General features: G+C 33.4%; 2 protein-coding genes and 1 long non-coding RNA gene across 5 annotated transcripts; 2 read left to right on the top strand and 1 right to left on the bottom strand.

Annotated features, from left to right (window-relative positions):
* Positions 1-73: 73 nt before the first annotated feature.
* LOC125051114 (BAG domain-containing protein Samui) lies at positions 74-23,336 on the bottom strand. 3 transcript variants are annotated; one of them, XM_047651275.1, is made up of 3 exons: positions 23,022-23,336; positions 2,341-2,479; positions 74-2,088 (listed from the first exon to the last, which is right to left on the bottom strand). In XM_047651275.1, exons 1-3 carry the CDS (start codon positions 23,043-23,045, stop codon positions 317-319), a joined length of 1,935 nt encoding a protein of 644 aa, XP_047507231.1. In that variant the 5' UTR covers positions 23,046-23,336; the 3' UTR covers positions 74-316. The 3 variants fall into 3 exon arrangements, with proteins under 3 accessions (XP_047507231.1, XP_047507232.1, XP_047507230.1); XM_047651276.1 differs by lacking the exon at positions 23,022-23,336 and adding an exon at positions 13,103-13,205; XM_047651274.1 differs by lacking the exon at positions 23,022-23,336 and adding an exon at positions 8,781-8,923.
* LOC125051125 lies at positions 3,892-14,624 on the top strand. The gene is made up of 3 exons (XR_007117245.1): positions 3,892-3,953; positions 4,137-4,276; positions 13,366-14,624. It is a non-coding gene; the product is annotated as an uncharacterized LOC125051125 (long non-coding RNA).
* A 1,462-nt stretch (positions 23,337-24,798) lies between the features above and the next one.
* On the top strand, positions 24,799-25,598 carry LOC125051121 (UDP-N-acetylglucosamine transferase subunit ALG14 homolog). The gene has a single exon (XM_047651283.1). It carries the CDS (start codon positions 24,935-24,937, stop codon positions 25,583-25,585), a length of 651 nt encoding a protein of 216 aa, XP_047507239.1. The 5' UTR covers positions 24,799-24,934; the 3' UTR covers positions 25,586-25,598.
* The last annotated feature ends 95 nt before the right edge of the window (positions 25,599-25,693 follow it).

Here is a 25,693-nt window from a genome sequence, read left to right as displayed (position 1 = left end):
TTTTTAAACCTTAATTCTTTTAGTGCTAAAATGAGCAGAAGAGGTATGGGGATTTAAAAAAATAAAAGACCTATTTAAAAGGTATAGTTTATTGAGAAAATGTTATCACATACGATAAACAATAAATTATTTATTATATTAGGATTTAAATAACAGGCGATCAAATCCTAGTGGATAGCATCTGCATCACAATATTAGAAACTTAAAATATTTTACAAACATAAATACATGTTGCAACACTGGTGTAGGCAAACACAAGAGGTGATTAGGCCAGTGCAACTATCCCTCCTACAAGAATTCGCTAACGAAAAATAATTTATTGACTAGCACCACCATCTACTTCCATACAATCTCCGTTTCCCTTTGTTTCAATTTTATCTATGCTCTCCTGCTTATTGCTATCTGGTTCCTTGTTATCTTTTACAGCTTCTTTATTGGCCGTATCTTTCGCATCTTTATCTGTTTTGTCTTTGCTTTTGTCACGTTTTTTAATGACTTTGGTGACCTTTTTAGGACTTTTCTTTTCAACTTCTATAATTTCAGGCTTCATTTCTGGTTCGGGGGTTTTGGTATCAATTGGTCGCGTATCTGTTACATCTGGTTGTGGTGTCGGTTGTGGTTCTGGTTTCATAGGTTCCAGTTGGGCCTTTTCACCTTCAGGTTGAGTTTGGGAAGAAGCTACCTCTACTGGAGAAGATTCCATCTTTTGAGTGCTGTCACTCTTTACAGGAGCTTGCTCAGTCGTGATAGGTCCAGTTTCCATAGTTTTCTCAGGTTCTGATGTTTCTTTTTCTTGTGATTGAGACTGAGGTACTTGCTCAACTTGGGGCTTAGCCTTCACTTCTTCTTGTGGAGCTTCTTTCATTTCTACATCACCATTTAGTACTGACTCTTGTTCAGCTGCATTGTCTGCGGTAGCTTGCATGTCCACGACTTGGGGTTGTGGAGGGGCACTGCCCTGCTCCGCTTTAGCTTCCAAAACATTTATACATTTCTGTATACATTTAATCGCCTCTCTTCTAGCTTGTCGTATGTTTTCTTTGCCTTCCGTTTCTATGTTGTCTAGCTTTATGAGATTTCTAGTTAACATCTCATCTAGGTAAACATATCTTTTATCAGTTTTAGTACCAGAGAAGTTTTCGACTTCCGTCATAAGATTTAGAACGTCGGATTGAATACTAAGGATTTGTGTGATGGGATCGTTTGCAGCGGGCTGCGGTTTAGGTTTTGGTGGTGCTTGAGGAGCCTGTTGAGGGGGTTTGGGAGATGTAGATGCGCGCTGCGGAGATGGCTGCTTAGGCTGAGGCTTGGACTGAGGCGCAGACTGCTCGTGGTAGACCGGCATTTTCACAAAGGGTTCCTCTGGATGTGTCTGAGGCTTCGGTGACTGAGATCTTTGTGGCGACGCGCCGCGCGTGAACGCGTTTTGTGGATACATCTTTTGCTGGCTAAAAGGCTGAGGGCCTTGCCTGAAGCCTTTGTTAAACGGAGTTCCGAATGTTCTTGAGAAATTTGGCGGATGGTGGAATCCATGCGGGGTGTCGTCTGCGAAATATTGATCTCTATCGATGTGAGGTTGCGGTGGAGGGACATAAGTTTGTTTCGTTTCGCCAAAGTGAGTTCCGTGGTCTACTGTTTTATTGATGACTGGCTCATCCCTGCCTTCGACAAAAATAGGTATATGCCGGACATTGGAGGATTGTTCTTGCTGGGGAGAGTGGTCTTGGTGCTGTCCACTCATCTTGTTCGCGGATCTGTTGTCTGGCGGCGCTGACATAGACCTGTGTGTTCTATCTTCAGCATCAACTAAACTAGGATCAGCTGGGCTCTTTTGGCCGAGGTCGACCGTATTCCTTAGACCGTATTGTGGTAATTGCTGCTCTTCGTGGTCTGAAGGTCCGGGTTTCGGTTCTGTTTGTGTGGCTGCGGTTTGCTGCTGCGGCGGCTGCTGCTGATGTGTCGGCGTAGTCGGTTGTTCTTCACGAGAACTAAACCTACGATTCCAATGTGAAGGGAAGTGCTCCCTAAACTCTGACGGGATATCGTCGAATGGAAATCTGTCGAATCCGCCGAAGCTCTCACCAAAATCTGCAATAACGAAACGCTTGTTTGAAACACCTGTGAAACAGGACAAATTTAATCAACAATATCGTTCTAGACTCAAGCACTAGTATAAACTTGTTTAGAAGTATTAGCTCAATGCCTTATGAGTATTTTTCCCTAATATAAAAAAAACATATTTTCGAAAGCACCCTATTTCCTGATATTGTATGTAGTAGTATTGCACCTAATTAACGTGTCTAGTAGCAAGTTAATAGGAGTGAATAATGAGAAACATACCGTCAGTGGCGTCCTGACTGGAGGGTCTTCGCTTTCTGGCCCAGGTGGCTGGTCGCTGTCGCAGACGCGCTGCTATGTCGGGATGTCGCGAGGCAAGTTCACTCCATGCACCGTCCTCCTCGTCAAACGGGAAACCACGCTGTAATGTTTAATTCTCTTTTACTTATTTGCAAGAGTAGTATTGATTTAAATTGGACCAGTGTAGACAAACCATTATAATATTGCTTCACATGCATTAAAATTAATAACTATTTGATCTGCAGTTACTCGAAACTCCGTCCAAAATTAAAGAGTAATCGCATGTATGAGATTTCGTTGGATCAATCGAATTAAAGTTATATTAATTTGATGTAAATCGTTGATTATATGCAAATCAAATCTCGAATCGAGTTGTCCAATGAACTTGTAATCGAGAAGAGCTACCCAAATATGGTAGGTGAGGCCAAGAGACGACCTTACCAAGTACTTTCGTGGCTTATTGAATAAAGTTGTAAGAGATAAAACTTAATTGTGACAGACCTAACTTGGCTGACGAGTATTTATAGATGTTGTTTATTAATGAGAATACTATATAATATTCTTTATACACAGAACTCTAATAGGCTGGTGTCTGGCTGTCGAGGGAAAATTATTGTATTAAATATCAAAACTGACCCTAAACCACCCATGTGTAATTCAAATATTTTAAAACCAATCATTATTATAGCTTAGCTTCCTCGTCCCCGGGGCTTAAGTCGCCGGGGAGGTAGACCTACTAGCAATTAAAAAAAAAAAAGGCTGGTCTGACCAATACAACTTTAATACGATAATGTATACCAACCACTATTATATTATATTTCTAAAATTTAATTTTTTATTATGTATAGTTAATGTCTCTGCCAAAAAGGAAGGCAAGGTATATTATACCTACTTGGATGCCGGAGTCCATGAATATAAATATATATCCGAATCATGGTTATTACAAATTACCATGTTATTAAACTCTAATTCTCAGAATTGTTATGTTTTGATGACAAACTTACTCAAATTCTTATTAAAATGCCTTCCTAGTATTTTGCGATTCAGAATTTGCAACTTGCATTACCACCCACCTGTTTTTAATAAATAAATAATTCTTAGAAGTGTTCCATAATATCTATAATTACCCTAGAATTCTTGATAGTCGATTATAATAAAGTGAGTAAACCTATCTAATGTTCAATGTATCGTTCCCCTATAGCACTGACGTATCTTAAAATGTTTTTTCTTTTTAAATTAAGGTTTAGTAATAATATTTTTACAAACCAACACCAACCACAAACTGACTGCTAAGGAAGTACCAACCTACATCTAAGCTGAAAGATCGGTGATTCTAAAGAAAACTTAAATATATTTAGCCTCTTGGCTATTAAATTGATAAATCTTTCGAAATAGTTTTAAAACTGTGTTGCAAACTCCTAGAACAAATATATTTTTTTTACTATAGTCGTTATGTCAGTTCCCGATGCGCAATACAAAATGAGAGGCAAAAGTCGCAGCCTTGACGATTGACAATGTAATTAACATCATTTACAAATTAGCTATGCTTTTTGCTATACTGTTAGAACGACGACGGAGCATCTAATTAAAAAAAGGTAAATAATATAACATGTAGTTAATATGACATTTGCATGGCTGATTGTGCTGTTTTTTATAATTTATCAAATAGAATGCACCACTTCTTTCTTATATGCAAAGAATCTACGATTTATTATTGATGATTGCAAAGCAATTCACTAAAACATGCATTCACAATTTAACGCTGTTATTTTAATCAGTTACCGGTCGTCAAGATGACATCATGCAGGAGACTGACAAGAACTAATGTCAAACACGTAACGATGACACCGCAATCGAAATTCGAAAAGTAATAATAGACGTGGCACGTGTTTGTTCTCGTGATCAAAGAATTGTATAGGTGTAAATATTTACTTTTAAGTGGCACCCCTTGAATATCACTACATAGTATAAAACAAAGTCGCTTTCTCTGTCCCTATGTCCCTTTGTATGCTTAAATCTTTGAAACTACACAACGGATTTTGATGCGGTTTTTTTTAAAGAAAGAGTGATTCAAGAGGAAGGTTTATATGTATAATAACATCCATTAAATAGTGGAGAAGTACTGTTATTTTTGAGGTTTCTAATGTGATGTCGTAAATAATTACATTTTTTCCGCTTACATTGCAAACGCAGGCTGAACCCTACGAGTTTTATCAAAATAATGTACTAAGTATTGTACACATTGAAAAGGTCTACAGAAAAGTCCGTGATGGTATATGTCTATCTCTTATGGATAACCCACAATAACTTTTTTTTGTCATTTACTTTTTACGACAAATAATGGCTAATTTTCGAAGCGATTTTAACCAATACAGCATTAATCCTTAACCAATTAAATACCTTGAATACATTGTTCATTTAATATAGATCTATATGGCCCTTTACAGCATATGATTTAAATGAATATTTCGAAGATATTACAAATTTAAAAATTGCGGGACGCAGCGCGTCGGAGGCCGCGGTTCTCCCTATACTTTATAGCACTTTGAATTTAGTATCAGCATTGCATCCGTGCGAAGCCGGGGCGGGTCGCTAGTACACAATATTCAGCAAAAGTTTAGAATTAACGAATAGCTAGTAGCTCCGTTATTTCAGGACGAACGGGGTACTATACTTGACTCACACACACGCATACACAGCAAGGACACATTTCCGTCACCACAACTATAACTTCTGACCACAAAAATCTATTTTTACAAACAATAATTATGCGTGAATACATAAATAACTTTGTTTCAATTTTTAATTAACTTTTTTTTTTACAAAGCTCCATAATTCGAAGTAACGTTTGTTTTAATTGTTTTTTTCCCGCATCGTCATCAATTATTTGTCCAAAATATCATCTAATGAAATTACTTAAGATAATATTAAGTATATCATTAATCTCTTTGGACATTATATAATTAATCGATCATTGATATTTTAATTGCATCAAATTAGTACTCAATTCGAGTATTTCCCGAACCATATGCGAGTGTAACGCGATACGAAGTCAATGACCGGAAATTCATTAAAACAGAACGTACGTTTTTGTAGGCTGCATTTTTAAAGTTGTTTTCTTCGAGAAAAAATCTTAACGAATGTGGTATTGAAGCAAATAGACCCGGTTGCTCATAAATAAACTGTACATATAGTAAATCTGATGTATACTTTAAGTTTGTTAAAATGTTCGATCCACAGAACATTAAAATAAAATGTATTCTTGCAAATCTCAATATTTCCTGTAATATATCCTACATAACCTTTAGTCTAACTTCGCGTGCATTTATCATAAAATTACACCATTGTATGCTTATAATAGACGCAACTGTCATCATAAAACTACACAAAGTATCAACAAATCAACAGCATTTATGGAAACAAGAACCCGACGGATATGAAGTAACACAGCAATCAGTACACAATTTATCTCAATCAGAAAATCCTAATGAACTTAATATATATATGACAGGTATCATGTTGTACATGATGAACGTGTCCGGTGATTAAAATTATAAAGATTTAAATCTTTAACTCGTGATTCCATTGAATTTGCAGTTTAACACTTCCAAAGTACAAGCATTAGTGTAAATAATTTTCTAATAATTCATAGAAGTTCAGGAGTTCAGATACCTCTCTTCGTGATTTTACGGATTAAACAGTACTTATCCTGGATATATTCGGTAGTGGGCTGATCGGTTTTAAAGAAACCATTGTTAAGTGCCTATCTCGAACCTAATCCGCTGTTTTGCTAATAATTTGATTTTTCGGCTTAACAAAAATTTCTGGTGTTTTTATTGTACGTTGTATTCTTATTTTTTTTGTAACAATGATGATAACTTAATTGTCATACATTTTAGATAAAAGAGTTTGTAGCTTATACCGTAGATTTAGTACCATGTACCACATCAGGTAAAATTTAATCAATAGAAAGTTGCCACAACTCAGATCAACTCTAAAACAGAGTGAAAGGCTTTAGAAGGAGTGCCTAGGGGAGCGCTTCTACAGAAAACCCGAACAGAACGAGAGCAACGTCGGAGACATAGACAACCGTAGAAGTTATGGAGAAAGCGCAAATTGCATTTTAATACAACCAAACAAAGAACTGGCTAACACATAAATAACAAATGTTTGATCAATGTTTTCTCTTGTATTAAGTCCGTAAGTCTTTGAAAGATGTAAAGCTGCCGTATATGCAATGGTCATGTAGGCGGCGAATGTGACGCATTCGAACAGCTAACACCGTTTATGTATAGCCGATATTTTTTCCTTTTATGTAGCATGACATCATCGAGATAAGTTGAGATTATGTTTACAAATTCGACGGGTTACCCAAATTTGTACGCTTTGTGTATATTCTTTTGTAACATCCTGCTTGTATTGATTTTTATAGCAAATTTGAAGAATGATAATACGCACAAATCATATGATCTCCTTCAGTAAAAAGTCAAAAATATTCCTCGTTTTCTTCACGTCCATATGTAACATCTTCGACAACAATTATATTTTTTTCATTTTTATAAATTGAAAAAATGTAGAAAAGCTAGAATTGTTTAAACAGTCAGTTAATATGCAAAAATGAGATATAACTTTCTACAATTTGAAGATTGTCTACACAATAGAAATTTGCATTAAAAATTTTGGATTGAAGACTAACGACATTTCAATAGCTTTCGGTGTTTACGTAATCTACGAAATCGCAATCTCTTGTAAAGGAAACTTTCATATCATAACTCAAACATTTGCTTCCTAGTAAGTCGCACCTTTTTACTTATAACGTTTTCAAGTTATTAATAACATTTTCTTTGTATCACGAAATGTATCAACCAAGATACTAAAGATGCCTAGTCGTTCAGCAAAAATATTCTGAACTAGGTTATAGACCCAATAACTCGTTCCAGACGCATTCCAAAAAGCTTTCAAAACACATTTATCTAATCGGTCTATTAAAATGTAACCAGAAGCCAGTTCCGCAACAGCGCGTGTCGGTAATTGTTCTTTATTTAGATCCTCGATAAATAACGCAGATGTTGAATTATAATCCGAATTATCTCTGAGAGCCTATAAACTATTAACATAACGCGTTATCATTTTAAGTGTTTCGTGTATGGCGCCTGCTTTGACTTTAAAGCTTGCAAAATGTTCTCTTAATACATTATTATTATCTGTGTTTGTCAATATCTATATTTATGTGATTGAAGAGTTGTTTGTCGTTTTGTTTCTTGTACTGGCCTAGTATATATTATAAAGGCCAACATTTTACCAAATAAAATATATAATTTTAATTTCCCCGAATTTTTATACGTTAAATGTATGAAAACATTTTTTCAAAAGTTCGTTTAAAAATGAAATAGCCACTCGTGAAATTCGTTTTAGACATTTTTAAGCCTCATGCACAAAAGAAGGGTGTTTTAATTTTGAAGCGTTGTCAATTTGTGAAACCCAACGTTTAGGTTACATCGGCTATTGTAATTGAGAAAAGGGTTTTAAGTTAATGTTACATACATGAGTCTGTAAAATAAAAACGTGGAAATTTCTGTTTTTTTTTTAATTTTACGTGGATAATTTCATGCGTTCGACCTTAATACTTTCTACATTTTATCTATGACCTCCTGTAGTAAGGTCGCGCTACTGAAATATTAAGAGCGCACATCTATAAATGGCATTACGATAACAGCTGCGCGTGCGACTGTGACTCAGGTTGAATTGTTTACATGGATTAATTATGTACGAAGAAAGTTACACAATAAAAAACTTTAAATAACCAAGAACATTTGTAAAACCGAAACGTCTAGAATACCGCTCTCAATATTTAAGTTGAAAGAATACCGAATTCAAAGAAATTATCAATGAGTTACAAATTTTTATAAATCCTACGCTACAAATAGACAAATTTATAACAAATAAAAAATACAAAGAATTTAAAAAAGCCATTATTAAAAAGACCGCTTCCTTGAATTATTTTGCTTTGAAATAAATTGCATTTCTGTTTCTGTAAGATTTAAAATTCAAAAAATACAATTTCGACATCATGACACACTTTTTTGGCAAAACACCAAATTAGGTGTAGAATTAAGAATACATAAAATCGATAAAACCTGATTTGGTCACGATGTGAGCAGTTTACGATTTCGTATCGAAAAAAAAGAACTCTTAATTATAATATACACATCAGCCGTTTTGAAATAAAATTAATTAAACCTTAAACAGGAAGAAAGTAATATTTTATAACAAAAGGTAAAAGGAACATTAAACTAACTAACTTTGTCTTCGACTAATACTTCTAACTTCAAATAATGAAAGCCAAATTTTAAAATCAACATTTTAAATAAACAATCTTTTAAATTTATTGTTACAATAATTTTAAATCATCAAAAACCTACCTCACTACCATGATACTCCGGCGGTTTATCTAAAACAACAGGCGATTCCATATCACTGCACAAGTCACAATAACACAACACTAGTTTCTCTGAATAACGAATGACAACTGAGCACCGTAGCAACGCTCAAACACTTTTATATAAGTTCTCGTTCCTCGAATGGTCTGGATGTTTCTAGAGCTCGCGAGAGTTGCGTGGTTGTATAGCCGTATAAAATCGATTCGGTGTACACTGCTGTGTATAGAGCAATGAACTAGGGAATAGATGTTAACCGCCGCAATGGAAACAGCGCAGCTGTTTTTTGTTTATATGGGGGACGTGATGTAGTTTAAGAGATTGTATAATGCATTTGTTGTGATTGTCATTGTAGATTTCTAAGTATTATTATTATACGTTGCTAAGTATTATTAACATACTGTTTTATTTACGATATTTAAATTTCACCTACTCATAGAGTTTTTTACAAATCATAGTGCTGTATAAAACATGATATCAATTTCCTCTATGTATTTAATCAACCGCACGGCGACCTTGTATTAAATACTTAAAACACAAGATATCCCACGCAAAACAATACCAGGGCCGCGTGTCCTAATAAAATATAATAAAGAGTCATATGATTCTTTGTAAAACCTTATTCACAAGGTAAATGTGTCAAGTAAGACAAATAAGAGTAGGGATGCAGCGCAACGAAACACGGGCTCTTGTGCTAATCAGAAAACTCAAATTAATTTTTTGCGTGTAATTTTAAATATTTTAATAATATTCAACAACTTCCATCTAAGGAAGTTGAAAATCAGTGCGAAATGTCTAGAAGGTTATTATATACGAATCAATCGCAAATCATATTTGCTATGACAATTGACATCGAAACATCTTCAATAAATTTATTTTAATCTCCATAAAAACTCCAAGATAGGCAATCCGTATTTACATTGTATGAATTTTATTGCTATATACTTTGTAAGGTTTTTATAAAGGAAATGGAATAATAAGTTAAGATGGTTGACTGGTTTTTAAATTATGTTTTGTTGAACGCTGATGAATGTTACATTGCTAATTTATTGATAAATAACTACAAGGTCGACTTTTGTATGCTTTTCATGTATTTTATGTGACTAGGTTTTGACAGCAACTAGTAGAAAATTATCAATATAAAACTGACAGTATGAAAGTTATATTCTTAGGCATTGCCTAAGATCGATAAAAATCGTTACATACATTTTACACATATGAAGAACAATATTATTACAGTAACAGACTATAGTCATACATATTAGCCATAGTTCTTTTATTATTATTATATTTTATACTAGCTGACCCGGCGAACTTCGTACCACCTAACAGTGAATGAACGTCGTGGAACATAATGATAGCTGAACTTAATTTATGATTTTATAAATGTTTATAAAGTCAACCTATATATTATATTACAATCCTTTTTCATTCAGTGACATTATTCTATTTTTTTTAAATATAAATTATGCCACTATCCGAATATTGTGGATACATTCAAACCTTCATAAAACACGTTCTTTAATTTGAGTTACAATATTGACGGGATTTAACATTAAATGTTTGACGGTAACGAAATGCATGAATGAACATTTTGTATGGGTTTTTTTATTTTCGTAAATTTTCAATGTTTTCATTAGTAGTAGCCATTCTCAAGTTATAAGTATTAAGATATAATATAAGCATATTTTAATATATAACACTTATACAAACAACAATGGCGTAACAAGAAGAAAAACCATACCATTTGAAAAAACAAAACTTGTATACAATTAACAATGTAAAGAAAGTCAATACCTACAATGTTTGGCAGAAGAGTAGGAGTCGTTGACCGATACCTTTGATCGGTCCATAAATACCGATGAGGTAATTTAATTGTCCTATTCATGTACAAGGAAGAGGATCGTTCCATATTATCGATATTTTATTTATATTCGCAATAACCATAAACCAGAACTTTCGCTTCAATGAATACATAATATATACATTCCTATAACACTCACTTTTTCATAGTTGATATATTTTATTGTTTTTAAAGACTAATTGTTTGCTAATTATTTTGTCTCTTGTTTATGTACTATAAGTTTTAATGTTTTTTATGTTTTACTTTTCATGCCTATTATTGTATTTCTTTTTTCTGTATCATCCATTATCCATACTGTTATAAAAATAATTATCTGTGAAACGATTTAAGAACACTTAACACAACCCATACATATTTATATGTACTGTCATGTTTCTATATTGATAAATAAATAAATACAATAGCGTAATGTAGGCTTTCACCCCTAACTTCCCTGCTTATATGTTAATAATTTTTCTAATGAGACAACCTCCTGTCTAATGAGCAGGTGGGTCACTTAAAGTTGGACCCATGGACACCTGCAAAACCAGGAGGATTGCTAGTGCGTGAGGGAGCGTTTAAGTATTAGGTAACGTATTTGGGGAGGGGGGGGAGAGGTTTTGATATTTTTTCGACTTACACCACATAATAGTAACTAAAGAGTCACTAGGTGGTCACGAAACGTTTTACTATACTTGGGTACTGAAAAACGTTACGGCGAGTTACATGGTGTTACATCGTTACAATTTTTGGAGGTCAATAATCTCTAAAAATTGCGTTACGTAATACTTGAACGCTCCCTGACCAGCTTTTAAAGTAATATATGACAAGCTTACGCAACTGATATAATAATTAAAAAAGGACTTTAATAAAACACCTAAGTATTAGGACAAAATATGACTTTTGAAAGCGTGACAAGAAACTCATAAACATTATTTTCATAGTTTTTACATCCTAGTTTGCCACTACTCTATAGAAAATCTTCAAAGTAGGAAATTGCAGCAAACAGCTTTTACAAATAAGAAAGTTCAGGCGTCATTCGTACGTGAATCGACTCACGGATCCATTATTCATGAGTGCTTATCTATAACCACGTGCTGGGAATAAATAGATTAAGAGATTTTAATTTAAAACAATAAACTGTAGTACGTACGAACTACGGCAAAAAAATGTTTACCTACGAAGGCGCACAGCTGTATAATAAACTACCCACATATATAAAAAATATTACTTCTATCAATTCATTCAAATCGAAGCTAAGTGAATATGTTAAACAAAATTACTTTTAAATTCATTTCTTATTACTTACTTATTACTTACTTTTAATTCATATTTCTTTGTTTACTTTTATTTTTTAAATTTATTGCATGTACGGCTATATTTTATTGTGATTATTTTAAGAACGACTACAATGTTATGTTATCTAGAGTATTATTCTCATGTAAGTGACATTTGTTGTCTTTTTTGAGAAATAAAGTCTTTAAACCTAACTGGAATTCTCCAATAATACTGACTTCTATCGTAAAATAAATTAAATAATCTTAAGTGAAATGCGATTTGTGCAATTATTATTTACCTAACCATTACAGTCACCTTTCGATAATACGTAACTCTGGGGCCAGAGATAAATTTCAAATTACCAAGAGTTAAAATCGTTGAAATAACCAAGAGGGGAAAAAGGGGACATTTCGACGAAAAATTCGTGATTTGATTATTGGGTTTCATTAAGTGATTATTATGTATTAAAAAATAATGAAATTTTATATCAATGCGCAGTATAGCAAGCGTGAAGTTTGGAAGTGTTATCGGAGTTACAGAGTACCGGGGCTGTTTGGCATATAGGAATTGAATCATTTGCCAAAATTGATGCTTCATAGTATTGATTGAAACAGAACTGTCTTTCATCACATCATTAACAGTATTTGACAGCAAGATACGATTTTACCTTAATAAAACGCTTAAATCGAAATGTAAGACAAATCAGTATGTTCTGTGTGTAATAACGACAATCTATGCATGTCTTTTAATATAAAAATAGGCTAAATTAATTTTTTTTGTAATTAAAACGCGGCATACTGGCACGTAGAACCGACCTTCCCCTATCAACATTTCTAATATTACTTTAAATAGTTCAATATTTCACGCCAATGTAATTCGTATTTATATTTCGCAAATCAGGGTTAATCTAGCCATAAACAAGATAACTGGAGCACTGTGGGAGGACCCACATTCCAATTACACAATTCTATTTACAAACAAAAACCACAAAAAATTCTAACGACATTCGTTTTAAACGCGTACAATTACACACAGTTCTAAATATAAACATGTTTAGACAATCACTCACTAAAGTAATTAGATTTAAAAATAATTAATGACACATGATGCATTAAAACAATACAAAGGGTAACCAGTATCCAAGAGATGCCAGTATTGACAGTACCAACAAAGAAACTTTACTCACATTGCGCTTCATATCACTGTCATTGTTTTATCGACATAAAAAAGGTATTTCTCCTCCAGCGCCAGTCGCGGACTCCGGTCGAAGCGCAGTGTGGGTGAGGCGGCCAACAGAAATAGAATTCGAAATAACTCGGATTATGATCGCATCGTCAGCGATGACGAAGATCAAGAACGTCTAGACGTCATTGCAAAAATCAAGCTTTCATTTGCAAACCCTTACTCGGTTTATGTAAATAATTTGTCAATTACTTTTTATTTTTATAGAGCAAGGGGAAAACGAGCTCATCTGACAAGTGATACCGATAGACACTCGCATTGCCAGAGGGCTTGCAAATGCGTTGCCGGCTTTTTAAGAGTCGGTGTGGCCTTTTCCTTGAAAGTGCGAGGCAAAAACTGCGTTAAAAAACGCTCAGTTGTGGAACGACGGACATCGAGGTAATACGGATGGAACTTCGTATTCTGACTCGACGTCCGATGATGAAACTCAGCTGCAGGTATTAATCCGAACAACTCAACAACTCTGAACAGTCTCCGATTGCGATTCAACCATTCTTCAAGCTATGCTTATAAATATTCTCGATCTATACACCTAAAATAAAGGAAAAAATCTAAAAAGTTCTTAACCTTGTAACAACGAGGAAGTCGATTTCAAAGACGCAAATATAATTGTTTCAAATGTTACATACTAAATTGTTCGTTCTACGTATTTACGACAAAGTACTTAAAATTACAATGGCGACACAAAAAAGTTTCGGAATACAAATTTACAATGTTGTTTTTATACTTGTATCGCATTTTTAATGAAATATTGTCAGCCATAATAATAATATGTAAATTTAATCTCGAATAAATGAAAGACTTAACGGAAGCACGTACTAGTGAAAGACTTTTTTTTAGCTACCATTTGGATCTGTAGTGAACTTATTTTAGTTTTAATCTTTACTAAAACTCACCGTTAACTTGTATTGATCGAGTCTATGGGTAAGGATGATTTTCCCAAAACGAGAATTAGCACTAAGTCTCTTACGTCAAAAATGTATTGAATTTTTATATACGCAAGGCATAGTCTGATCGGTCTAGTTTCTGACCATCACCAGGGTGGAAAATATGAAGATAATTCAGAGTGGAGCTAAGTATATCTTTCGTATGTCAAAAATGTATTGCGTCTTAAGTCTCGTTTTACAATCTTACTCTAAGTACGACTGATAATATTGAGATGATTAATAGTTACATTTTTTGGCAATTAGTGAGCCTAAATGGAATATTTTCTAAATATATTAAGTAGTAGAATAACATTAAAACATATAGCCTAAAGTTTACTAAACTTGAGAATGCGAAAGACAACATTTGAAATACGACTTTTGTTATATAAATCGTAGTACTTGTTTTGTCTAAGTTTTCATATCACGCCAAAATCACTTGTATTTTACCAGGTTGCTAAATTTAATTTTCCTACATAATTTACAATCGAGCTGACACTGAACTAGTAAATCAATCATGTTAATGATAATAATAGCACTAATGTGGAGACGTTTATGCATTATGTAGATGTATCTACGTGGTAACTTTTCGTGCCATTGGCTAACACTACCCATCCATATCTAAACCATTTTAAAGCGTAATTGTTATTAAATTATGTAAGAAAAAATACATTGCGTTTATTTTTATTACTTGAATCTAGCATTATTTGAATATTGTTATATTCGTTTATTGTTTTCATAGCTTTGTGTTTTATATGTTTTATAACTCTTGAATGATTGTCATATATGGAAAATTTGATATTTTATTCAAGTCTTTCACATATTTTTTTATGTTACAGGAGTCAAAGGGCAGGAGACTCACCTGATGTTAAGTGATACCGCCGCCCATGGTCACTCGCACTGTCAAAAGGCTCGCACGCGCTCTGCCGGCCTTTTAAGAATTGGTCGCTCTTTTCTTGGAGGACCCTAAGTCGAATTTATTCGGAAATACTTCAGTAGTTTCACATAGTGTTGGTGCGCTGCAGAAATTGCCTTAAGAAACGCTCAGTTGTGGAACGACGTCAAGGTATATATTTGTATATCTGGGATATTTGAGTCATAGCATTAGTGCAAGAGGTGCAGAGTGAATAATCGATTTACTCAAGTGCCTAAATGTCATATTGTGAAATCGAAAGGAAATAGTAAAATAGGCATGCTATTCTAAACAATTCCAGAACACTAACAAATACCTGCAGGAAAAGATCACCGTTGCAATTGTGCAATGTTTGCTCAATAAGACTTCCTTAAACGATAATCTAGTCTATTCTATTCGTCGGCCAAGCTAAGCTGGAGTCCTTGAGCTGAATCATTAGCACCTACGCGTTAACACCTGAGTGGCCCACGCTTGCCCCTTGGTGCAACCGTTCGATTACTTTAGGTTTACTCACCTGATTTTATTCATACGTATAACCTTTTGTCATATTTATTATTGTCGAAGTGTGTGATAGAGACAAAACAGCTAATAGCTATTTGAGTAATTGCTTTTATCAGTAAGAATAGTTCTTTGTGCCACATAGCGTGCATTGTTAGGATTTCGGTTAGAATATTAGGACCTTACATATGAAATTGGCGTTTTGTATGGGGGGAACAAAAAGTAGATTTTTTAAATAGGATATATTTAATTAATCAAAGTATGTACCAAAAGTATATAGCAAATCTATGCACTTTTGCCTTTTTATAGGTAGTTCATTGATCCCTTTACTAAAAAAAACATTCGGGCGGGAATAAATAAAATCTTTGAAGGTGCTTCAACTGCCCCATCAGAGTTGAATTTTACGGAAAATTAAAACGGGAAAATGAAATGAACTATGGTTTTCGAAACGAGTAAATATCTGTAAATTTGAATTTGGAATTCCCAACCAAAGAGGAGATATTTGAGGTCAAAGTTGCCAGTACGACAAAACGTCAAATTCATAATATGTAAGTAAGGACCTAATATTAGATGGATTTTAAAATTGGAATGTGACATAGTACAAATTCTAATTCGTAATGAGCTAGAACCTTGAGCTAAGAACAAATTATAATCACATTTAAAATACTAAAGCATGTTTAAAATACACGTATAATAAAAAGTCTACTACTAGTCCGATGGAAAACAACGCAACAGTTTTAAATATATTCCCGGAAACAAAAAACATAAAATAAGTCATTTATAAACTATGTGTAATCTAGTAAGGCAATGTGTGTCGTAAAACTTTACAAAGGTATGAACAAGTTTTCCATCCCATTGTGATTGTATCTCGATATTACATCGTGGTACATCGTCACGAGATGATCGCATTACAGCGATATTGACGTGACCTTGAAATTACGTACACGTTAATGGCATATTGACAAATGATCACTATTGTATACCTGTAGATTATTTTAGTATTATTAATATAATCATAATATATTTTTAATTGCTTATTGATTGAGTATTTAAAAGTGTTTTTATCCAGTAAAAGTGTTTGTTTTTGTATTGCTAATTATATAGTAACTAGCTGACTCGGCAAACGTTATTTTGTCATGTATATTATTTCTAGGAAACATTTTTTAGTTCAATAAAAGAGCGGGGTTGTATGTATTTATATGCTGTATCATAAAAAAATAAAAATAAAATGTTAGGGGTGGACAATTATCACTTAGGGTCGATTCGACCAAACTTCAATTTATACACGAGTAACTATACCAAGAATAATCTATTCCATGATTTTAATCTCGAGAAAATCCATAGTCGTTTGTCCACGTAATCGATAGTATAATTGTGCTAGGAATAACAATACGCGAATAGCAAGAGAATGGTGAACGAAAATAAAACTCGCCAAATAAATGTTGTTCTACAACGGGACAGTGTAAGAGCATACATCATGTCAACTCGATTTTGCCGTATTATAGTGTGAAAAAGTAGCTTTTAACAGGTGTCAAACGACAACAAAAAGTTTTTATTTCTTGTTTGTTTGAGGCTTTCGTCTAAAAAGGAACTTCTGTTGAGCCCAGTTGAATTTCATTCTAATATTATAGAAAATAAAAAATCTAAAAACAAATAAATAAATAATAAATTGTTTAAACGTTTCATTATACAATGCTGGACTATTAATTTAGTGCGTTGCGTTGACTTGAAATTAAATCACAGAATACATATTTGTGAAATGACAGAAATCAGCTGATTGGACTGACTGACGCCATTAAATTATTCTAGGAATAGCTGTTATTCCGTGCGAAACGGCGGTATTGTAGCAATTCCCGAATAAGCCCACTATTCTTAGAATTTGTAGTTGGTAAAACGTAAAATTGATTTACTCTCGATTAACTGACGATTTATTCTAAGATTAAGATTTACTCTTGTTTGGTCGAATCGACCCTTAGGGATATAAAAAATAGATAGTAGTCGATTCTCAGACCTACTGAGTATGGATATAAAATTTGATAAAAATTGGTCAAGCCGTTTCGGAGGAGTATGGTAACAAACATTGTGACACGAGAATTTTATACGTATAAGATAATAATATACGGGTAGAGTACCATGTGGCCCAATGGCCACAGATTGCATCTGTTTCTTTGATCAATTCATAGATAAGTAGGTGTATTCTGACACAGTTTCCTCACGATGTTTGCCTTCACCGAAGGAGCAATACGGACTAATTGCGCACATCGAAAATAAATTCTATTGATGCACAGCTGACTCGAACACATGAGCACTCAGGTATGAGGGTCGCACGAGTAAGCTAGGCCAAAACTTTGGATTACTGATAAAACCACGAAAAGAACGTATATACTGCTACATAAAACCAATTACCATACCCATACCCACATAATAATATATGTAGTCTAATGTGACGTGCAATAATAATCATTGAAGAAATATGTAGCGATAGCATAATAACTTTTTTAGTAGAATCTATACAACAAAAACGTGTAAATTAATCACTATTTCTTTGTTATAGGCCATATTAATTATACCTACTTCAACATTCTTTCCCTTAGCACTAAAAATGAGTGAAATCGCTACTCGCTAATAAGCTACTCTCGGGTCTGTTGTCGGGTGTTCGAATCTCGGCTGTGCACCAATGTTTACTATGCAATTAACACTTGAACGTACAGTTTTCTTACGTCGTAAGGAAATTAACATGTCAGGCACAGAAGGCTGATAACCTATTTGTCTATATAAAAGATCATCACGGAAACAGATGCAATCCGAGTTAATTAAATAGTAATTGTATGGGACTTGAATAGCGCATTGTGGGCGTTTCAGGAATGAAACGAAAGCATTATCAGGCCTGTTGTAATGTATACGGTACACCAAACTTATAGAAAACCGATGCATTCCAGTAGTAATAAAACTAAATCAGCGTTTAAGGGCCTCATAGCCTAGCGGTCTTATTAAGTGAGGGGTACCGGGTTCGATTCCCGGTTCGAGGGCAAGTTTTAATTTAATTTAAATTTGTTCTCGGCTTTTGGGAGGGTTGTGCGGTACCGGGCGAGTGCCTAAACCGTACATGGAGGACATGGTCGAATTTCTAAGGCAAAAAGCACGAATTATAAAAATCTTATACTTGACGCTGGCTATGCACAAACCGTGCCAGAGCCATAAAAACAAAAAAAAAACTCAGCGTACTTATGTTAAAAAATATTATACGAAGCTTTTGTAATGTTTGCGTCTAGACCAAAATTCAGTCAGCCGGATTATAACGCAATTTAACGCACTCATTAATGCAATTAAGCTATTATATAAAACGGATAAGGGTTCCCTTGTTTCGCGTAACACGCCAGCTTAACATAACCCTCTTCGATTTTATTTTGCGATTTATTCTTTGGGGCCGTTCAAGTATTACGTAAGCACTATATGGGTGAGGGGGGTCTTTGATTTTCTTATTTGTTGATTACGTCAACAGTTATTAATTACTTTTTTACACATATTACCCACACATTGTCTATGCTTGAAAACGAAATGCAATTTCTAAGATTCCTACAAAAAATTAATATGTTTATGTACTATTACTTTTGAGAGCTTTGCTTACTTTTGCTGACAAGAGGAGGGGGATAATTGCAGTAAATCTGCTTACGTAATACTTGAACGGCCCTTTTATAAACCCCTCTGGTGGTGGAAATTACTAAATACAGTGTATAGTATACTGTATACTCTTTATAACGTCATTCGTAATAACGAAAAACGCTCTATAACGTAAAAATTATTTGGTTTTAAACCCAATAACAATCCATTATATCTTCCCTCCCTATAACGAAATTTCTCTAAACCGAATAAAAATGCTCGATCCCTTGAAATTCGTTATAAAGAGTTTACTGTGTATTTTCGAGTATAATTGAAATAAAAATGACGCGAACAAATGATTACAGAAACGTCTCCCTAAAAACAAAGTCCGACTTCTATATGGGCTAGAATAATTGCCTAGGTTATCGTGACTACCATGAAATCGATCCATGTATAGTAATTAATTCCACGTCGCTTGCCTCGTGACATCAGGCCACGTCCTTAACCTTCTAACCTACCTGCCATAGACCAAATCTAGACCATAATATATTGTATCACAGGGGTTAGCCCTCGAAACATTCGCAGTACACAAAGAACTTAAAATGTTTTTTTACGTACGATCTACGTACATCAAAATTGTGAAGTTCCGAGACAAAATCTTCTTACAAAATTTCTTTACATAACGAGGCCTTAGGTCTTTAAAGATATTAAATAGTTTAGAAACACACAGGACTGTTATTTGAGTAGAGGAAAAAATTCTAAAGCCAAGTTACTTGTACGAAAATTCCTTCGAAAACGTTCTAGAAACATTTATGTTCTATATATAACCCAATGGTGCATTGCTTATAAATGACAATTATTGCAACAACACAATATCCTCAGACGACACGCTTCATGCTCTGACGAGTAATTATGTATTATACGAACATCCTGCTAACAAAGACATACTAACAAAATATTACTATATGTTAAGTTACATTTCAATTAAGGCAATATAACGAAGGTTATACCTGTAAATAATATTTTTTATAATACGGATTTAAGCCAAGACTGCCTCAGTAACAATCAGTGTTTTAGTTAAAACAGTTTAATAACACTGATTTATGAAGGAAAACTAGTGTAGACATAACATTTATTACTAAAGAAACACACAAAATAATCAAAAAGAATGAAAAATAACATTTTTGTTTCCTTTATAAACAAAAGTATATATAAGTACTTTGGTATATGGAATAAATACATAATATTAACAAATAAAAATTCTCCTTCAAATACATTTAGACGGAAATCACATCCGTCAAAAAAAAATAAAAAGCAACTTGGTATTTTAAGAAAACTTAATAGTGTTTCTGATCAGGAACTAATCTTTAACGAAAGAAAATCATGTCAGAAAAATTAATGCTTGACAAAAAAAGTGAATAACGCCGTAAAACATATTGTAGGAATACTTGCATCTAGAAACAACTACACCAACTCCCCGAAAAGATGAGTATAATCCATACGTTATATCTATTGTTGACAAATTTTCGTGTTACTCACCTGTTTACATTGAAAATAACTAACATTTTTCGTACATTGCATTTCGGAATTCCAAGAATCAATAGTAAATACAAGGTCGCACTGTCATGTATATAGAAGAAACAATTAATAATTTTCCTACACAGTTCTAATTAATCTCGTCATAATTCACTAATATACAAACGTATATTAGTGAAACAATATATAGGTAGGCAATAAGGCTTTATTTTAAGGGGGCTATTGGTTATAGACAAATAAATGTTTTGTAAGAACTTTCAAATCGTGAATTTTTGCATTACGAGCTGGGTAAGTGGTCGAAATGAATTTCCAAAAATTAAAAGTGTTCTCATGAATCATGATACAATATTGCCAGATGGATATGAGCTGCTGAGCCTTCAGATTTCTCAATCAGCTTAGAGGATCTTCTACATACATCTTAATATGTATATGTTCAACACATAATTTGAATAATAGTTTGTAGTCAACTTGTCAGGAGGGAAAGTCGAGTCGATAATGGGGCGGATACGATTGACAGGCAATAAACGATATGCCTTGCGCTGTCTGAAATAACGGGTCAAATTTCCGTAAGGACTAACGAAATTGTCGCTGAGCTTCGTACTAGGAACTAAAATATTCGCTCATTGTTCATTAAAATTATAGATTACAATCCACTTTTCAAGAAATCATAAAATGGCATGTAATACTGTCAAATTTCTAACCATCAACCAATACTACTGAAAAGAACTTTTACGAGTTTTGGAAATCTAAAATAAAATAAGGCACAACAGACGAAATGGGCATCTAAGTGCGAAAATGGACTCCACACTACATACTACATCTTATGTTTTTGAAGATTATTAGCAAGAATATAATAAGGTGTATATTTTTATTTTATCTCAACTCTACTATCAAAGTAAATGAAACTCAAATTCAACAGATCCAAACCAACCATTACAATATATTCATGATTGTCCTGTCAACATAATTTATTATATCCTTTACTGCCCATTGTAGAATGTTAAGATGCTATGACATCTGATTGACACCTGTCACTGCAAGTTTATAGGCAAATTGAGATGCAGAAGACATCATATCATTATTGATACAACAATGGTACATTTTAATCTAGTTTACATGTGACCAGCATATTAAGCATTTAGAAAACCAGTTATAATATATTGGTAACCACAAAAACACACATAGCTTTAATTAACTTTATTACCTGAATAATTTGCATGCAATTGATTAATCTGTTACATCAGTGGCGTATTAGTCAATATGATTCGAAATTATAAATAAGTTAGATATCTTCTGAAATAAAAAATAGTTTTTTTTTAATATGGCTGAATATGAATATATGAATTTTCATATGGTATATGTAGCTCACGTACAACGGACCTAGTGAGCGTCTAAGTGCGGAAGTCCACAAACCAACCAACCATGGTATATGTAATACATTATATATAAACTGCATTATATATAAACTACATAATTTAATATAAGAATTCCTAGGAAAGAATACACTTTAACTTTACTATAAGAATATTAAGAACATTATAATCAGAGATTGTATGTATATTAAATTAATATATATAACTTAATGTGAATTGTATTAATTGATAGTCTTATCAGAGCTGAATGGCTAAAATGATAATTGAAATAATCTTTTATATGTGGGGAGATCCCATAAGAAATGATCTAATGTGATATAAATCAGACAGATATAATAATAAACTAAACAAAAATAATGCTATAATCAAACAATTCAAGAGATTAAAAGAGAAAGACTAACATGAGCGTCTTAATGAATCATATACCACTTATTGACTGTCAGAAATGCTTTATGTTAGCAAAAATATTCTATTGACATCAATTTGGTTACATTTAAAAATTCTATATAAAAATTCATATAGGGATAAACTATAGGTTATGATTTTAATTGGACACTCAGAAAAGTAGATAGATTTACTTCAATTGAATATATAAGAAACATTCGTTTGCATATATAAGGACTGACAACAGTATAAATATAAGCTATAACATATTCAAACTGACCTCACAAACAGGCGGTTAGAAGGCACTCGGGATCACTTGTTATAGTCAGGCATCAACCCTCCTGAAAACCATATCATACTTTTGCAATACCAATATATTACTCCCGTCAATTCATCTATTCACCCAGTTAGTACAATACCAAGGATACTACATTTGGATGTGAGCCAAGGATGCTGCACTAACGAAAATGAAAATCATGCATTAAATTTCTTCACAAGCGCGGCATTAGTAAACATGGTGTCGCCGAAATTTATTGCATAATATCACATGTAAACATTTAGGGTTAGGATGTATGAATTTGGGTGCAATACATTTTGGTTTAATTAGGAAATAAGTTAAAATACTAAGGTACTTACGAAACGAGATCCTCGAAAGGGCATTTCAATAATAAACAATCCAAGAAATACGACACTACTACTCACTGGGCTAACACTGAATTAACTGCACTACATTAACAATATTATTAGCACTGGTTGGGCACACTGGTTGTACCTCTTTTTTGAGTTCTGACTTGCTGATAAAACGTAAAAATGTATTTGAATAAATAATTGCAATCGCCAATACGTACAGAGCAATAAGATTTATGTATCGCAATAATGAATGTCCAACTTTGCAGTTTGCGGTAGCTCACTGCGTATAATTATAACGACTGGAAGTACGCCGTACGCGCAAAAGCAAAATGTCAAATAATAATTTTATTTCGAACGGTCTGATTTTTCTATATATAGAATATAGATAGATAATCATAGAGAAATACTATATACTGGGAGATTTGTAGATAATCAAAAACCACAGAAGCCAACTAAGAATTGAAGCTTGGCTACACAGTACACGTATGTGTATTGTGTAGTTCGCGAACGAATCGAAATAATCAAACGGTCCACAAAGTAACCTATTCGTACGTCGGTACGTCGGTAGGTTACTTTGTGGAAAACGATACGTTCGTTCGATTACAGTCATGAATAGTTTAAGAAACAAAAAACCACGACTATAATATGGACCTGATTATAAGTGAATGTAATAGAAAGCGAAGTTGACATACACAAAATATACTAACGGCCTGTCCCGATTTCACGGGGCTGGGGATTTCATTCATTAAATAATTTGGAATAAATATAGTCCATTACGCAGAGATAGATACAAAATACAAAAAGTTCCCTCTTTAATAATATTAGTTTATAATATGGGTTAAATTGGAGTAAACTCGTAAACGACTTATATTTCACTGTATTTATCAATTAAAACTAAATATAAGGGTGATTAGAGATCTCTGATCTAATGTTAAACTAAATTGATCTTCTTGTCCGGTTCTACCAACAAGTGTATGTTAGGGATTCATTATAAAATAATATAATTTCTAGAGTATTTAGAACCATCAAACCTACACATATCTTAAAAACTATGCTCAAAGATAATATATTTGAATTTTGTGTGAGTAATTTTCTTTTTTATAGAACATGGGGCAAATGACAAGCGACTTAGAAGAGGTAGGAAGTATCAGCCGGGGAGGATATCTGAGTCTCATTAAGGAAAAATTAGGCCGGCTTCGCAGTTTCAATGTGTAATTGAACCGCGTTGAGGTTAGATTTGAGCCCCCTAAATCCTAATATTGGTAAAGTCCACTATGAGCGTGGAAGGGGTTGCCTTCGGTAAATTCTTCCGTTTGCCCCGAGATGGAACCCGTTAAAAGTTTTTAGGGTTTTAGCGCAGTTTTGCACTCCGTCCAGAATACGAAGGGCAGCCTGTGCATCCACCACCGAACGGACCACGGTGTCACGTCCCGAAGCCGGCAAAAAATATATATGTGTATTATACATAAGTAGATTTTAAACGTAGTGCCGATTCGCTGAGAGCAAAAAAATATTTAGTCAAATCTAGATAGTTTAGCTTTATCGTAGTGGCAAGAAATATTTTTTTAAGAATATTATAACCCTGTTCGTATTGGCAAATAAAAAGGCGTGCGCTTTGACGAAATTTAGGGATTTTCAAGTCGTTTCTGCCATCTTTATTTTCGTTTACTTTCAGTTTCTATAGCCGGCAGGACTGTAGATAACAAAGATGTGATTTACTCTGCATATGCCACAGATTTAATAGAGGTAAAGTATATACCATAAAACAAAGAGTAGACTATAAACACTTACGACTTACGATGTAAATAAATACTTTTTTTGTAAGTTAATTTGTAAGTTACAGAATACAGTGGTAGTAATTTTTATTAAAATTATCATTTATCACATATTCACATAATTAAAACGGATTTAATTTGGTTATGATGAATTTGATACTTACTTTAGTACAAGTATCAATAGTTGTACCTGTTGTTTTTACATTTGCGAGAGGACTATACTTAATTTATTTGATTTATACTGAATCATGTGGATTTAATGATGCAAAACAATCTCTACGAACAATATTTTGCGTTGGATCTGGTGGGCATACAAGTGAGCTTCTAAAGCTAATATCGCAAATGGATATGCAGATATATAGACCTCGTCTCTACATTATGGCAGATACTGATAACACCAGTGAAACAAAAATAATTAAATTTGAAAATAATGACAACAATTATAAATTAAGTAAAATTCCACGAAGTAGAAATGTGAATCAGTCGTTTAAGTCTTCAGTTTTTAGTACTCTTTATGCAATCTATGTAACAATTCCATTAATATATAAGTTCAATCCAAATCTTATATTTTGTAATGGCCCTGGTACATGTGTTCCCATCTGTATAGTTGCATTTATAATGAGATGCCTGTTTTTAATAGACTGTAGAATTGTTTTTGTAGAAAGTGTTTGTCGTGTTAGAACATTATCACTAACTGGAAATATATTGCAGTTCTTTGTAGATGTATTTGTAGTACAATGGCCACAAGTACATAAAGTTTGTTTTAGAAGTAAATATTATGGTAGATTAACATGATTATTACAAAATACAACTTTTTTTTATTCACCTGCAAAATATGCTTATATTATGAATCCAAGAGTTTTCATAATTAACATTTCTCACTATGGAATAGAAACCCAGCAT

Source organism: Pieris napi, chromosome 7 (genome assembly GCF_905475465.1).
Source record: "Pieris napi chromosome 7, ilPieNapi1.2, whole genome shotgun sequence".
NCBI classification, from domain to species: domain Eukaryota; kingdom Metazoa; phylum Arthropoda; class Insecta; order Lepidoptera; family Pieridae; genus Pieris; species Pieris napi.
This window is presented reverse-complemented; position numbering and strand designations above follow the sequence as displayed.